This window comes from Hemitrygon akajei, chromosome 27 (genome assembly GCF_048418815.1).
Source record: "Hemitrygon akajei chromosome 27, sHemAka1.3, whole genome shotgun sequence".
In the NCBI taxonomy this organism is placed as follows: domain Eukaryota; kingdom Metazoa; phylum Chordata; class Chondrichthyes; order Myliobatiformes; family Dasyatidae; genus Hemitrygon; species Hemitrygon akajei.
Window position 1 is genome coordinate 39,798,599 of NC_133150.1, and position 14,678 is coordinate 39,813,276.

General features: G+C 43.0%; 1 protein-coding gene across 1 annotated transcript in view; it reads right to left on the minus strand.

Annotated features, from left to right (window-relative positions):
- Positions 1-9,468: 9,468 nt before the first annotated feature.
- LOC140717035 (uncharacterized) overlaps positions 9,469-14,678 on the minus strand; it is an 11,152-nt gene continuing 5,942 nt past the window's right edge. The window contains exons 3-6 of the mRNA XM_073030219.1: positions 13,172-13,250; positions 12,395-12,486; positions 10,679-10,725; positions 9,469-9,767 (exon numbers count right to left, since the gene is read on the minus strand). Of these exons, the coding sequence (XP_072886320.1) occupies positions 9,528-9,767; positions 10,679-10,725; positions 12,395-12,486; positions 13,172-13,250 (458 nt within the window). The 3' untranslated portion in view covers positions 9,469-9,527. The remainder of the gene's footprint in view (positions 9,768-10,678; positions 10,726-12,394; positions 12,487-13,171; positions 13,251-14,678) is intronic.

Here is a 14,678-nt window from a genome sequence, read left to right on the forward strand (position 1 = left end):
AGAGTTCTTCACTGTGATTGCTTTCGACCACAAGTTGGAGATGTTCACTGGAAAGGTGGATCTGGTCGGTACACAGAGGTTGATCGTCCAAGGCCTTGACTTTGATCTTTTCTCTTAATTCCTGAGTCGGAACTCCCCATCTTTGAGCAAGAGAGATGTCCATGAGATTCCCGGCTGCACAGAAGTCCAACAATGACTTCAGTCCATGGGTCCGAGACCCCGCACGACAAAGAAGCTGCGAGTACACCACAATAAGGGGAGGCTGATTTCAGAGAGAACCGACCCGTCAGGACTACCCTCCCTGCTGACAGGGTAACCTCTCTTACTGGATGATTAGGACATGCCGCCCGGAAATGTCCTGGATCACCAGAATAAAGGCAGAAACCTGTCTGTTCCCCCAATCTCGTTCTTCCTGAGATAGCTGTACGGGTTACTCGTGGTCTATGCCCAATCCACCGGGTGATTGTTTATCGGACTGTCATGTGACATCTTAGGATTGGTCGATTTCGCGGGCTTGTCCATTTATCAATTAATGTCTGACCCACTAATTCCATGCGTTGTTTCCGGTTGACGCCAAGTCAAACCGACCAATTCGGCTGCAATGGACACGATGACCGTTCTATAATTGTACCAGTGGCGACAAGGACTAAATCTGTGGCACTCACTCTTTTGGAATGGATGTTCACATTTGAGCAAGGAGCATAATTGGAAAAGTTGAGGAATACAAGTGATTCTCAATACCTCTGGAATGTTTACGTCAAACGTTTGGAAACTTTTCGCGGCAAATTACATCAGGGGTCTCCAACTTTTTTTGCACCGTGGACCAGTATAATATTAACAATATTCTTTCAGACCGGCTGACGACGGGGGGGGGGGGGGGGGTGTTCAAGTAGGGTTGCCAACTTTCTCACTCCCAAATAAGGGAAAAAAGTTGCAGTCAAATACGGGACACTTGTGTTTACCCCGAGAAAGACTACCATGACCATGAAGCCTTTCAGGGTCAACTGTGTGCGCATGCATGACGTGTGCGTACATGACCTGCGTATGTGTGTACGTGCCGATTTCTTTTCTCTACCAATCAGTTTTGGCTTAATCTTCCCGATTCTGTTAAGTGAAACTACACTGTACATACATTATTCCTACCTTATATAAGCTGTGTATTTATCATTTCATTCCTGCTTTTACTATATGTTAGTGTTATTTTAGGTTTTATGTGTTATTTGGTAGGTTATTTCAAGTTCAATAGTGCGTGACAGGGAATGAGGGAAGGTGCAGCTGACTCATATCGTTTCATATCGCCAAATCTGATTGCCTTCCTCGCAGCCCCGTAGCACATGCTTTGCGGCCCGGTATTGTTCCGTGGCCCGGTGTTTGGGGACCACTGAATTACATCACAGAACCCAAGAAATAAAACCAGCATTCTCTCAGTGTATGCGGTCAGAAATCATATGGCATTGTGCGAAATTTGGTGGATCAACTTTTGCCTTCCTCGAAATCTGGAGAGGAAATAGTGAGATTCATTGGGTTTCATTACAATCCTAAACCATTAGTTATCATGCACCGCTTTAGATTCAACACTCGTATTCAATAAGAAAATGAATCAGTAGCAAAGTTTGCTCCTGAATTAAGAAAACAGAGAATTTTGTGATTTTGGAGCTGTTCGAGAAGATACGAGATCACTTGGTCGACGGCGTGCGTGATGTTCAAATTCAACATCGCCTATTGACAGAAACCAGCTCACATTTAAGTAAGCCTTTGTCATTGGAAATGGCAATGGAAGTGTCAGATAGTGCAGTTTCGTTGCAACAGTGCAAAGTACATGAATACAACTGCTGCAGATTATACTGACATTAACCAAGTGTCCCAGGGAAGAAACAAAAAGAAATGCTACTCCAAGTTTCCGATGTTACCGTTGTGGTGAATATCACCTGAAGCCTACTGACTGTCGACACGGAGATTCTGTCTGCTGTACTGGCCAAAAGGGACATTTGGAAAGATTTTGCCGATCTCGGCTTCCATCCAGATCAGAACGTTCCACAGCAGCACAGAACGCGGTTACCAAGCCGAAGGCGTTCGTAATGTACACGGATGTGCTTGGGCCAGTTCCCCCAGTGCATATCATTAAGGGAGAAGGAGTGAACTTACTCGGGCGTGATTGGCTACAGCAAGTGCCTGACCTATGTGTGTATCAGATGAAAACCGGCATGTCGGTCAAGATCTTATTCAAGCGGTATAAAGTTTTCAGCAATCCTGATAAAGGTAAACTCAAGGGTACCAAAGTGCGTCTTCCAGGTTAAGGTACAGCCAAACCTATGTTCTTCAAGGAGCGCTCCCTGCCATACATCCTTTGTTCCAAACCCGAGGCGGAGTTGACGCAAATGCACGAAAACGGAATCATTTATCCTTTGAGATTTTCACAATGGCAACCCCTGTTTTGCCAGTAATTCTGATTACCGGGTCGACCCTTGAAGCGCCCCTGAATAATTTTGATAAAACCCTTCTCCCGAGTGATGCAACTTGGTCCACGAGTGAAGCGTGAGAAATGCACCATTCCGGCAGATCACATAGAATACCTGGATTTCCGCTTGGATTCCAAAGATACACATCCTATCAAAGAAAACTTCGCCCCATTCTTAAAGCCCCAGCACCAAAGAACATCCATGAACTCCGCTCCTTTCTGAGCGTATTCAATTATGTCAGATTTTTGCTTCACACAGCCACGCGTCTGGCGGCCGCTTAACGCTCTATTGAAAAAAAAAGGTACGAGGTGGCTTTGGGAACGCGCAGAGGAATTTGCTTTTCAGAGAAAGAGAAACAAATTCTAACTCAGCCGCAAGCACTAATGCACTTCAGACCCGGGGCGCCAATCGTTTGCCTCACCGTACGGTGTTGGTGCGGTGCTAACCCAGAAGGATACAGACAGAGACGAAAGCCCGTCGCTTTCGCTTCGCGCACCTTTAACCCGATTGACCGAATCTATGCACATTTGGACAGGGGAAGCACTGGCAGTTGTTTTTTGGGCCATACGTTTTCACCATTACTTGTACGGCCAACGTTTCCAAATTCAGACAGACCGCAAGCCATTGGTGGGATTGTTTGGTAAGAGTAATGCCACACGGCATGGCGTCACCAAGGATGCAATAGTGGGCCCTGTACCAGTCCGATCATCAGTGCACGTTATCCTGTGTTCAAGGTAGAAACAATTGCACTCCCGTCTTAAGCCGTCTTCCTTTACGTGGATATTCTCACGAATAAACTTCCAGGTTTATTGGTGCTACTGATGGACTGGGTTAACGCAGCTCCGATCACCGCTTCTCAGGTAAAAGAAGAAACTGAGTGAGTGAACAGCGGTACAAGTAAAAGGCTACATAGAAGATAAATGGCAAACGAATGTGCCCTAAACGGTGCCACCAAATACCAAACGTCAAAACGAGCTGTGCATCCACAACGGTTGTCTTCTGCTGGACCATGATTGCGGTATCCTGTCTTGCGAGAGTTAACATTCCGCGCATCAAGGAATATCACTTATCAAGGCACTAGCCCGGAATTACGTTTGGTAGCCAAAACTCGATGATAATATTCAGCACATTATTCGTGCATGCGACCCATGCCAGCAGTCTCCACCTTCAAATGCTCTCGTACCAGTGGTTCCATGGCATTGGCCCATCGAACCTGGAGATATTTACACATAGACTGCGCAGGTCCATTGGACGGTCACATGCTATTGATAGTCGTCAATGCGCATTCTAATTGGATCGTGATTAAATGCTATCTGTATAATCGGCTACAAAGTGAAGCAGTATGTCTGATCACACCGCATCCCTTCCCAATGCACCTTATGCATTCTGAACATGTTTTTAAAAAGAAAGGGTTTGAAACGTCATCACTTGCACTGACAGCCTCCAGTGCTCCTGATCCCACAGTCACTGCTGCAGATGTCAATTCAGCCTGGAGACTCGACCTGCGGAAAGTATTTGGACTGGGTGGTGGACCAGGCCATGTTCTCAGATCCTGTGGGGATTTGGCAGACATTTTTAACTTCTTCCTGACTCCGTCTTGAGGTTCCCTTCTGCTTTAAGATGAACACTATCATCCTGATACCAAAGTAAAACAAAGTAATTTGCCTTAACCACTATCGCTTGTTTGCTCTGACATTCACTGTTCTGAATGCGTTGAGGGGCTGTTTGTGGCATACATTAACATTGGCCTTCTAGACAATCTCAACCCACTTAAGTTCAACTATGGCAAAAACAAGTCTATGATGCAGGCCATCTTCCTTCCCCTATACTCTTTGGAGCATCGGACCGTAAAAACACCTGTGTTAGACTGCTTATTGAATAAAGGTCCGTTTTCAATACAATAATTCCAAGTGTAACGTTCACGCGATCAGCTGGTGTGTGTCTCAGGGAAAATTCGTCCACCAGCCAAACCACGCCTCCTGTATACGTGGATGCTGTGAATTTCACACTTGTACAAACCAGCACACACAATATCAAACTGCACACCATGTACGTTTACTGAATACACTTTATAAATCTTACTAGAACTAAGTGATTGATAGCGATACAATATATATGAAAGAAAAGGCGTCAGGACTTATCAAGTTTCAGTCAATTAGTGCACAATTGTTGGAGCTCAACCATCGAAGTCTTCGGTCCACTATTCGATCTTCTCCGACCTCCACGACCCGCGCGCCTGGGACCAACCTCGGTGGTTGACCAGAGCGCATCCAGCACCATCTCCTTTCCAACTCCCCAAAAGCTCGTGCAACAACAGCTCACAGACCCACAAGAAATAATAACATCTATCCCAATTGGTTAACAAATGAATACAATTAACGTTATCAGTAATTATAACCCAAACAAGCTGCGAGAGAAAGCACTCTCTCACCAGTTACCATAACAAAGAAGCATTCTTACTTTTAACATAACAAAAAAGCCATTTGATTAACATACACAGTAACATAAAGAAGAAACCCCTTAACAAGTACAATCATCTCCAAAAGCATGGATATGGGGGACAGCATCTCCCTTTGCAATTGGATCCTTCTCTTCCTGACCAACAAACCACAATATGTAACAATAGGCAGCAACAGCATCACCATTACTGAGTTTTAAAACTATTAGGTATTGTAGCGACTCTATAAAAACCCTGGTTATACCAGGCTTGGAGTATTGTGTTCAGTTCTAAGCACCTCATTATATGTAGGACATGGAAGTTTTAGAGAGGATGCAGAGGAGGCTCTCGTGTTCACACAAAAATAAATATTTGTTCAGCTTGAGCACATTTACAATCATTGGATGAACATCCCGAAGGTCAATTAACAAAGTTGTATATTGAGTTGGACGGTACAGTAATCAATGCATTGTGATACTCTCAGTAGGATAGCATTTTGGTGCTGTTTGTGAGCCCTGTCACCAGCTGTGGTTTCAGGTGAAATATCCTTCAGTGACCTTATAGAGGACTACTGATCTTACAGTGGAGTATAAAATCATGAGGGGCACAGAAAGAGGAAATCACACATTTTCCCGAGGACACCCATGCCTGATGAAAATTTTGCAGTCTTAGAAATTGGGGTTTTATGTTGCAGTTATACAATTCGTTGTTGAGGTCACACTTGGAGTACTGTGTACAGTTTTAGTCATCTTGCTAGAGGAAAGACATGGTTAAACTAAAAACAGTGCAAAGATGATTTATAAAAATGTTGTTAGGATTAGAGGGCACCGAGTTATAGGGATAGGTTGATGAGGTTAGAACTTCATTTGTTGGAATGCAGGAATATGAGGAGTGACCTTGTAGTATAAACAAGCAAGAAATTTTTTTACAGAAATAGCCATCTGAAACACACACAATGTATAGAAATCAACTAGTGAAAAATAATGAGAATATATTGAATTAAAAGAGGAAATTGAAGTATGGAACAGGAACAGGATATATGGTACATTGCCCCAGTAGTAATATCTACAACTGGTATCTCCCAAATTTACTATGCAATAGCATTAAGCAATTAGGTCTACACAGCAATATTTATATAGAAAGTCACATTAGGAAACACCAGTAGAATAATCCGAAAGCTCCCAGCAATTGGGAAATGAATGTGCTTGGCTCTGGCTGTACCTCAAGTTTTACCAGCTTGAACTGAGGGGAAAAAAACATAATTAAAAAATAAGAGGCCCTCTGTTGGTCAGGGTCGACCATGGATGTTGCACCCCAGCTGTCTACGTGATAATCAAGCCAGTCACTACAATGTGAAGAGCAAGCTGTTGCCCATGTAACAGCCCCCTCCCACTCTCTACACAGTTGATGATTCCAAAGGAACAGCAGACACAAATCCAGTTTGACAGCAGCGGCCTCACAGGAGTTGCCAATCAGCATTCAACTCAACGTTAGACCGCCATAGGGCCACCAGCTCCGGATACTCCCCAGGTCTTACCCATGAGTCAGAATAGATGTGAGGCAGCAGAGGTTTGAGTTGTGGAGTCTTCCAGAGGAAGTGATTGAGGCAGGTCCAAGAAGCACTTGGATGGGTACATGGAGGGGCAGGGCTCAGAGAGATGTGGGTTGTATGCTGGAAATCAGAATCAGGTTTAATATCACTGCCCCACGTCGTGAAATTTGTTGTTTTGCATCAAAGATACTGTGATATACATAATAATAAAAAAATGTAAATTAATATATGTAAGCAATGCAAAAAGAGAGGAAAAATAGTGAGGTGATGTTCATGGGTTCACTGTCCATTCATAGGGCTGCTGGTGGAGGGGTTGAAGATGTTTTGGAAATGCTGACACTGAGGAACTTGAAACTGCTCACCCTTTCCACTGCTGATCCCTCGCTGTGGACTGATGTGTGTTCACTCCACTTCCCTTCCTGAATTGGGACCAACTGGGATGGGCACTGGTCGGCAAGGACATACTGGGCCGAAAGGCCTTTACCCATGCTGTATTGCTCTGTAACTCTATGAAGTTGTTGTGAGTGCTGAACTGAGTGACATGGAAACCAAACGTGTGAAATACAGAAGAACATTATTCAAGACAGCAGATACAGAGAATCTGTTTCTGCTCTCTCCTCACAGAACAGTACAGTGATGTTTTATACTTTGTAAACAAAAAGAAAACAATCAGTGATTAAATGCATTTTAATAGTTACTGTTACTTAACCTTTAACTTTAATTGTTGAAAATAGACAGGTAACTTTTGCAGAATTGCATATTTACAATGGGAGAACATCCCAAATGAACAGCACATCTGAAATTTAATAGACTAGCAACTGGTCCAAGAGCTTCTGAGCATAAACACTAGGCACCCAACATATATATCTTTTATTACAGATTTGAGTGATGACCCCCTGACTATTCAAATGTAGGCATATGCCTCCAACACCGTGTTAATACAGGATATGGCCACTAACTGGCTCCCTTGATTTTATCCTGAATACTTCATTAAGTACAATTTATCACCAACATTTTTCTGTTGTCTCAATTTGAAGTGTTATAGAATCAGATCGGGCCATCTTAAGGATGCAGGGGCAATAGCTTGTTTTCAACCTGGTTAACCTCCAACCTGGTGGAGTGAATTAAGGACTAGATCAGGGTTTTGCCAAGGAAAGGTCAGTGCCTTTAAGCCATTATTATTTCCTTCATTGTAAATCCTTCGGGCAAGCCATATTTCGGCTGGGATCAGCAGTAACGTCGTGACGTCAAGGAATTCGTTACTTCTCGAAAAATCTCTCCTAACTGACTGCATAAATCACTTGGACTTTTTACATTATCACTCTAAGAACTGTTTTTGCATTATCGCTTTAGGAACTGTTTGAGCTGCCATATTGCAGCCAACTTTTGGTTAAGTTAGTCATTTGTTTACTTTTGGGTTTTTTTGAGCAGTACTTAATAAATGTTTTATTTGTTTATAAAAACCTGTCTCAGTTCTATATTCATTATTGCTGATTCGTAACAATGGATATTGTAGAAGTCAGAATGAAGGACAAGAACATTTTGACATTTGTAGAGATGATCTAGCTTCCAAGAGGATCATAACTTTGTCATGTTTTGGAGGCTTGTGTACCTCAATGACTTGGAGAGCTACATTGACTGGAGTTAAGGCATTATGCTTTGGCTCTTGGCAGGGTTACCCTTGCCAAACAGGTCAAAGGGTCGAGGCCAGACTAAGAGTCTTGCACTGGTCCTCTACGTTCAGAGGTTCAGCTCAGGGCTAACAAATCTGACAGCTACAACAGAACTGTTGTGGAAACAGCAATGAGGAATCCTACATCTGAGTGTGATTCTATAACTGAGTCTCAAATCGGGACTTGCATGACTAACAATCGTGAAAACTGTGAGGAAGCTACTGACATGATGAAGGAAGCACTGAACACCACCAGAGATAGAGAACCTCCACTGCTGCTCCAAATGCCAGTGGCATAATGGGCAGCAACTCAGAGACGATCTAGACTCAGATACTCAATGCCAGTTGGCTGTACTTGCCTCTGAAGCTGAACTGGATAAGAGGTATCGGTGGAAGAATCAACTCAAGATAAGCTTGACAGAGTAATTAAATGGATAGATTCAGCAAGAAGTTACACTCGGTGGCCACTCTATTGGATGCACCTGTTCACCTGCTCGTTAATGTGAATACCTAATCAGCCAATCACGGGGCAGCCACGCGATGCATAAAAGCATGCAGATATCAGCAAGGGTTTCAGCTGTTGTTCAGGTCAAACATTGAAATGGAGAATAAATGTGACATAAGCGATAAACAAAATAACATCCAGTGAGTGGCAGTTCTGTGCGTGCAAATGCCTTGTTGCTGAGAGAGTGCAGAGGAGTTGGAAACTATTGCTTTTTTAAACCATACTTCTTATAAGATATGTACTTTTTAACATACATGTATTTTTCACAGTACTTGGTGGTTTATCCACACTCACTGGTGAAGTATTAGCACATTATGTACATGAGGTAATTGTTTTAATTATGTGGCCTATTAACTAGTTTATTTCTATTGAAAGAGTTTTCCTGATCTTGCTTATAAAAATCATGGATTTTTCAGTGGCCCCATCATTTTGACTTCACATTTTATGCCGTTCATTTACCTCTTAGCATAATTTCTCAGCACCTTGTTTAGTTTGTTTAATCTGCTGAGTTCCTCCAGCATTTTGTGGGCATTGCTTAGTATTTGTATGTTTTGCTTGTACTTTGAAATAAATGACCATTAGAATTAAGACTGTTCAACATTCCTGATTCCTGCAAGAACCCGAAGGATCAGGAAATAAGCAGTGGTCCAGTCGAGGACAATGGACAGACTGGTTCAAGGTGACTAACTCAAATAAACATGTGTTACCACAGTGGTGTGAAAAAGAATACTGTTCAATGCACGACATGCCAACACACATGCTTTTACGCATCAAGTTGCTGCCACATGATTGGCTGATTAGATATTTGCATTAACAGGCAGGTGTCCAAGTGTACTTAATAAAGGTGCCTCTGTGTCTAACTCTTCTGCCTTAAATCGATTCACACAATGACTTTATCAAGCTTATTCTGAGTCCTGTGGAGTACCAGGAGAGAAAGCTTTGTATTTGGGCCTTGTGGGTTGGCTTTGAAATTTGATATCTGCATAGGTGGTGTTGTCCTCATACATAACAGAGCGTCCTGCTCTTGACTTCCTTTTAAATTTCATGTTGGCATACACAGTTTCATTTTCATTGTTAGCCGACTGGGCAGCTGCCTCATTGTTTTGAACATGGTGTAGATCTGCATAAACGATGTTTTCTTCCTGAAATGGTAAACAAATTCCAAGATCTATTTTATGTCTGTTGAATGTGGAAGGTGAGGGTGTGATAAGTTACTGGGAGAAGGTGGGATAATAGGGGAGAAGGAAAATAAATCAGTCATGATTGAAGTCCAGAGCACATGATGACAAGTGATGTTAACAAGGGAAAATGTACGGCGGAGCAAAGTGGTTGGGTGGGGTCAGCACTGAACAGATATTTACTTATTTAGAGATACAGCATGGAAACAGGCCATTCTGGCCCAACAAGCCCGTATCACCCAATTAAACCCATGTGACCAAATTAACCTGCTAACATCTTTGGAATGTGGGAGGAAACTATAGCATCCAGAGGAGACCCACACGGTCATAGGGAGAACATACAAACTCCTTCCAGACAGGAGCAGAACTGAACCCAGGTCGCTGTCGCTGTAATAGTGTTACGCTAACCGCTAAACTACTGTGTCACCCCCAATTTATTATTCTGAATAGACCTGCCCTAATTTTTCTGATTTCACATCAGACTTTGAGAATCAGAGGGAATATACAAATTATAAACTGAAAAGTCATTGTACCCAAAGACAGATTGACACAATTAGGTGTTCCATCTCCAACAGTAGAGAAAGGACCAGTCTTGCTTTTCACCTTTCAGTAACATAATAAAGACTGAAGCACTTTGAAGATTAGTCACGTAAGATATTACGGATAGACTGAAGGAAAAGCTGGATGAGCACGAGAGCAAGGGACCAATAACTGGAAGGATACGCTGATGGGATTCAATGAGAGGGATGTTCGGAGGTTTGTATAAAATGTTAATACTGGACTGGATTAGTGTGGTGAATGATCTGTAAACTCCCACGTAATCCATATTTTAAACATTCCAATGCATTCAGATGACTTATATGTCATGTCCATACCTGGGTTTCATTGATGCCTCCTCTGTGAGATGTGTGGTGCTTGGATTCTGGAAAATACAACATTACTGCTCACAATTCCGCATCTGTTACGGACATAAACATTTATTTATTTATTTTTGATACAGCACAGAGTCGACCCTTGCAGCCTTTGAACTTCAACACCCCAGTAACCCCCGACCACCAGATTAACCCAAACCTAATCATGGGACAATTTACATTGACCAATTAAACTCAAAGTACACTGCAGATGCTGTGGTCCAATCAACACGTACAACAAGCTGGAGGAACTCAGCAGGTCAGGCAGCGTCTGTGGAAATGAGCAGTCAATGTTTTGGGCCGGGACCCTTCATCAGGACTGAAGAAGGAGGGGGCAGGGGTCCCATAAAGAAGGTGGGGGGAGGGTGGGAAGGAGAAGGCTGGTAGGTGCCAGGTGAAAAATCAATCAGAGGAAAGATCAAGGGGGAGGGGAAGCGGGGAGGGGATAGGGAGGAAAGGTGAAGAAGTAATGTAAGGGGAAAGCATTATGGGTAGTAGAGGAAGAGAGAATCATGAGAGAGGTGACAGGCAGCTGGAAGAGGAGGCAGAGTGAAAGTGGGATGGGGGAAGGGAGAGGGAGGGAATTCCTGGAAGTTGGAGAATTCGATGTTCATACCAAAGAGCTGGAGACTACCCAGACGGTATATGAGGTGTTGCTCCTCCAACCTGAGTTTGGCCTCATCATGACAGTAGAGGAGGCCATGTATGGACATATCCGAATGGGAATGTGAAGCAGATTTGAAGTGGGTGGCAACCGGGAGATCCTGTCTGTTGTGGCGGATGGAGCGGAGGTGCTCGACGAAGCGGTCCCCCAATCTGTGTCGCGTCTCACCGATGTAGAGGAGGCCGCACCAGGAGCACCGGATGCAATAGATGACCCCAACAGACTCACAAGTGAAGTGTTGCCTCACCTGGAAGGAGTGTTTGGAGCCCTGAATGGTGGTAAGAGAGGAGGTGTAGGGACAGATGTAGCACATAAGCTTGCAGGGATAAGTACCAGCTGGGAAATCTGTGGGGAGGGGTGTGGACAGGCAGTTGTGGAGGGAATGATCCCTGTGAAAAGTGGAGAGGGGTAGAGAGGGAACGATGTACTTAGTGGTGGTACCCCACCTGGTACTTATCCCTGCAAGCGTAAGTGTCTACACTTGTCCCTACACCTCCTCTCTTAGAGACCTGTGACTAAATCTACAGCAACTTTTTCCAATAAGAGCAGGGTATGTTGTCCAGTGATATATAGTGAGTGGTAGATAGGTGAAAGATACACCTGATCTTTTTTTTAGAGAATGACATGAGAGAATGATCTTATACATACATTGTCCAAATGATTGCTTTTAATTGGAAGTTGTACTGAGGAACAGTTTATTGAATACACTTTCAAATACAACAGCTAATTCCCCAAAACTGAGTAGTACAGGTGAGACCATCTAAATTTTTCTTCCACCCTACCTCTTGGTTCTCTACCATTCCACAGTTGACGTGAGATTGCATCGCCTGATGTTTTGGGAATAATGGAGTCACCAGGTTACAGTGGAAACAACACCATTCATTCATGTGTTGTAAACCAACACATTGGCACTCTAATCCTGGCTTTTTGTTGACTGCAACCACATCAAGTTCCTTAAGATTCAGCAGCTAGCTATCGTATTCATTGTGAAATAATGAAAGAAAAAAGAAACCTACCCCTGCTTTTTCTCTTCAGGTAGCAAAGTAGACAAATGACAATTAATATGAGAAGAATCCCAGCGACAGTGAGCACAATTATGTGAATGAGCCTGTGGTAAAGAATAGGAATGGGTCAGTCCTGGTTCATCACCTATTCTTAGCCATTTGTAAAGTCTGATATTTACACAGCAGTTTTCATGAACTCCGGATGTCTGCAGCTCAGAAATGAATATTAGACACTGTTGACAGTGTGGGAAATTGCAACAGCCAATCTGCTCACAGCAAGATCTCACAAGCAGAAATGGGATCATGACCAATGATAGTGATGTTGGTTAAAGAGTAACTATTGTCCAGGCCATTTGGGAACCCTCGCATGTTCTTTTACAAACATTTCATTGGAACCGTTACATTAAAGGATTGATTAGTGGCCTCTTCTCTGACAGACAGCATTGCTGACCATGTAGCTGTACGTCTTCATTGACTGGCTTACATGGTTTTCTTTGTTTCGTGACTGTCTAGACTCTTGGTTGGCTTGGACGAGTCAGGCTGAAGGGCCTGTTGTTCTAGTATATAACAATGACTTTATTACTCAGAATATTTAGGGTAAGAATGTTATCTTTGATCACAGGGTTGGCGCCTGTACAAGAAAATCAGTTTTCAACATATCACTTCATTGAAGTTAATTACGTTAAATGTTTTTAATACCAGTTAAAGGGAAACAAATTTCTCTCCCAACTGGCTCTATTTGGAAGGAGTAGCAGTGAAACCAGCCGTAGAGAGAAACTTATACTTTACATTTTAAATGATGTAGATTCTTCCCCTTGTGCAGTTTTCTTAGATTCTGTCACGGTATTTTCACAGAAATGCATTGGCCCTGTTAATAGAAAATCAAATTAAATTTTATCTGCTTTTTACTTATAAAAACAAGAGAGCACAATTGTTAGACCAATGGGTATTTGAGCATGGTGGACCAGAGGTGATCTGTTATCCAATACACTTTTGAAGATTAAAGATGAGATTTATTTGTCACATGTACATCAGATCACACAGTGAAATGCATCAATAGCAATAACAACCAACACAGAATATGTTCTGGGGGAAGCCTGCAAGAGTTCCATGTGACCAGCGCCAAAATGGCTTGCCTTTGAATTACTAATACTTCCCCGTGTGCCTTTGGAATGTGAGAGGAAATCAGAGCACCCAGAGGAAACCCACACAGTCACTGGGAGAATGCACAAACAACGTGCAACAGTGGTGGGAATTGGGCCCCGATCGCTGATCGCTGGCGCTGTAACGGTGTTATGCTTATTACTGTTCTCCTGAGCACCCAATTACATTCACTAACGATTTGGATTATTTCCCATATTCAGGCACTGGTGGTGTGGAGATGCTGCTGGGGACTTGGACTGAGGGAACTGTAATCCTAATCACAAGGGAAAGTTCCAGCCAGGGAGCTGGCCTCTGCCAGCCATGGGGAGACCTCTTTCCGGGGCCCCATCACCCTCTGCAGGGGCATGGTCATAACCGTACTTGAGTATTCAGGGAGATAATGGTTCGAGTACACTTTTAGTCTATTAAAACAATAAACAGAAAGTCAATGTACACTGGGTAGCTCAGCATTTAGAGTGATGCTATTACAGTTCAGGGCATTCCAAAGTTTGGAGTTCAATTCTGGCACTGCTCTACAAAGAGCCTCTGTATGTCCTCCCTGTGGAATGTTTGAGTAAAGACGACTGAGTAAAGTAATTGGTCACTGTAAATTGTCCCACGATTCGGTTACGGTTAATTGGGGTTGTTAGGGGTTGCTGGGCAGCATGACTGGAAGTGCTGGAAGGGCCTACACCATGCTGTATTGCTGAATAAATGAAGAGATGAAATCTCACTTCAGGTGTGGAATGGCAGAGAACCAAGAGGATGGGTAGAAGAAAGATTGAGATGGTCTCATCTGTAGTACTCAGTTATGGGAAATGAGGTTTTGAATTTGAAAGTGTATTCAATAAGCTGTTCCTCAGTACAAACTCCAATTAAATGCAATCATTTGTACAATGTGTGTGTAAAATATATGCCTGGCTTCCTGTGTTTGCACAAGTGACAGAAACTTCGACCATTCTCAGAAGCTGTCGTAAAATCCTGGCAACAATTTTCTCTGCATATAATTTCCCTGATTCTCCTGCTGGTGGGAGAGTTTCTACCCCTACAGTGATCACTGAGAGATTTGAATAAAGCTCTTCATTTCTGAAACATTTGTTCAAACTGCACAGAGTAATAGACTTAAGTACAATAACAAAATGATGATCAATAT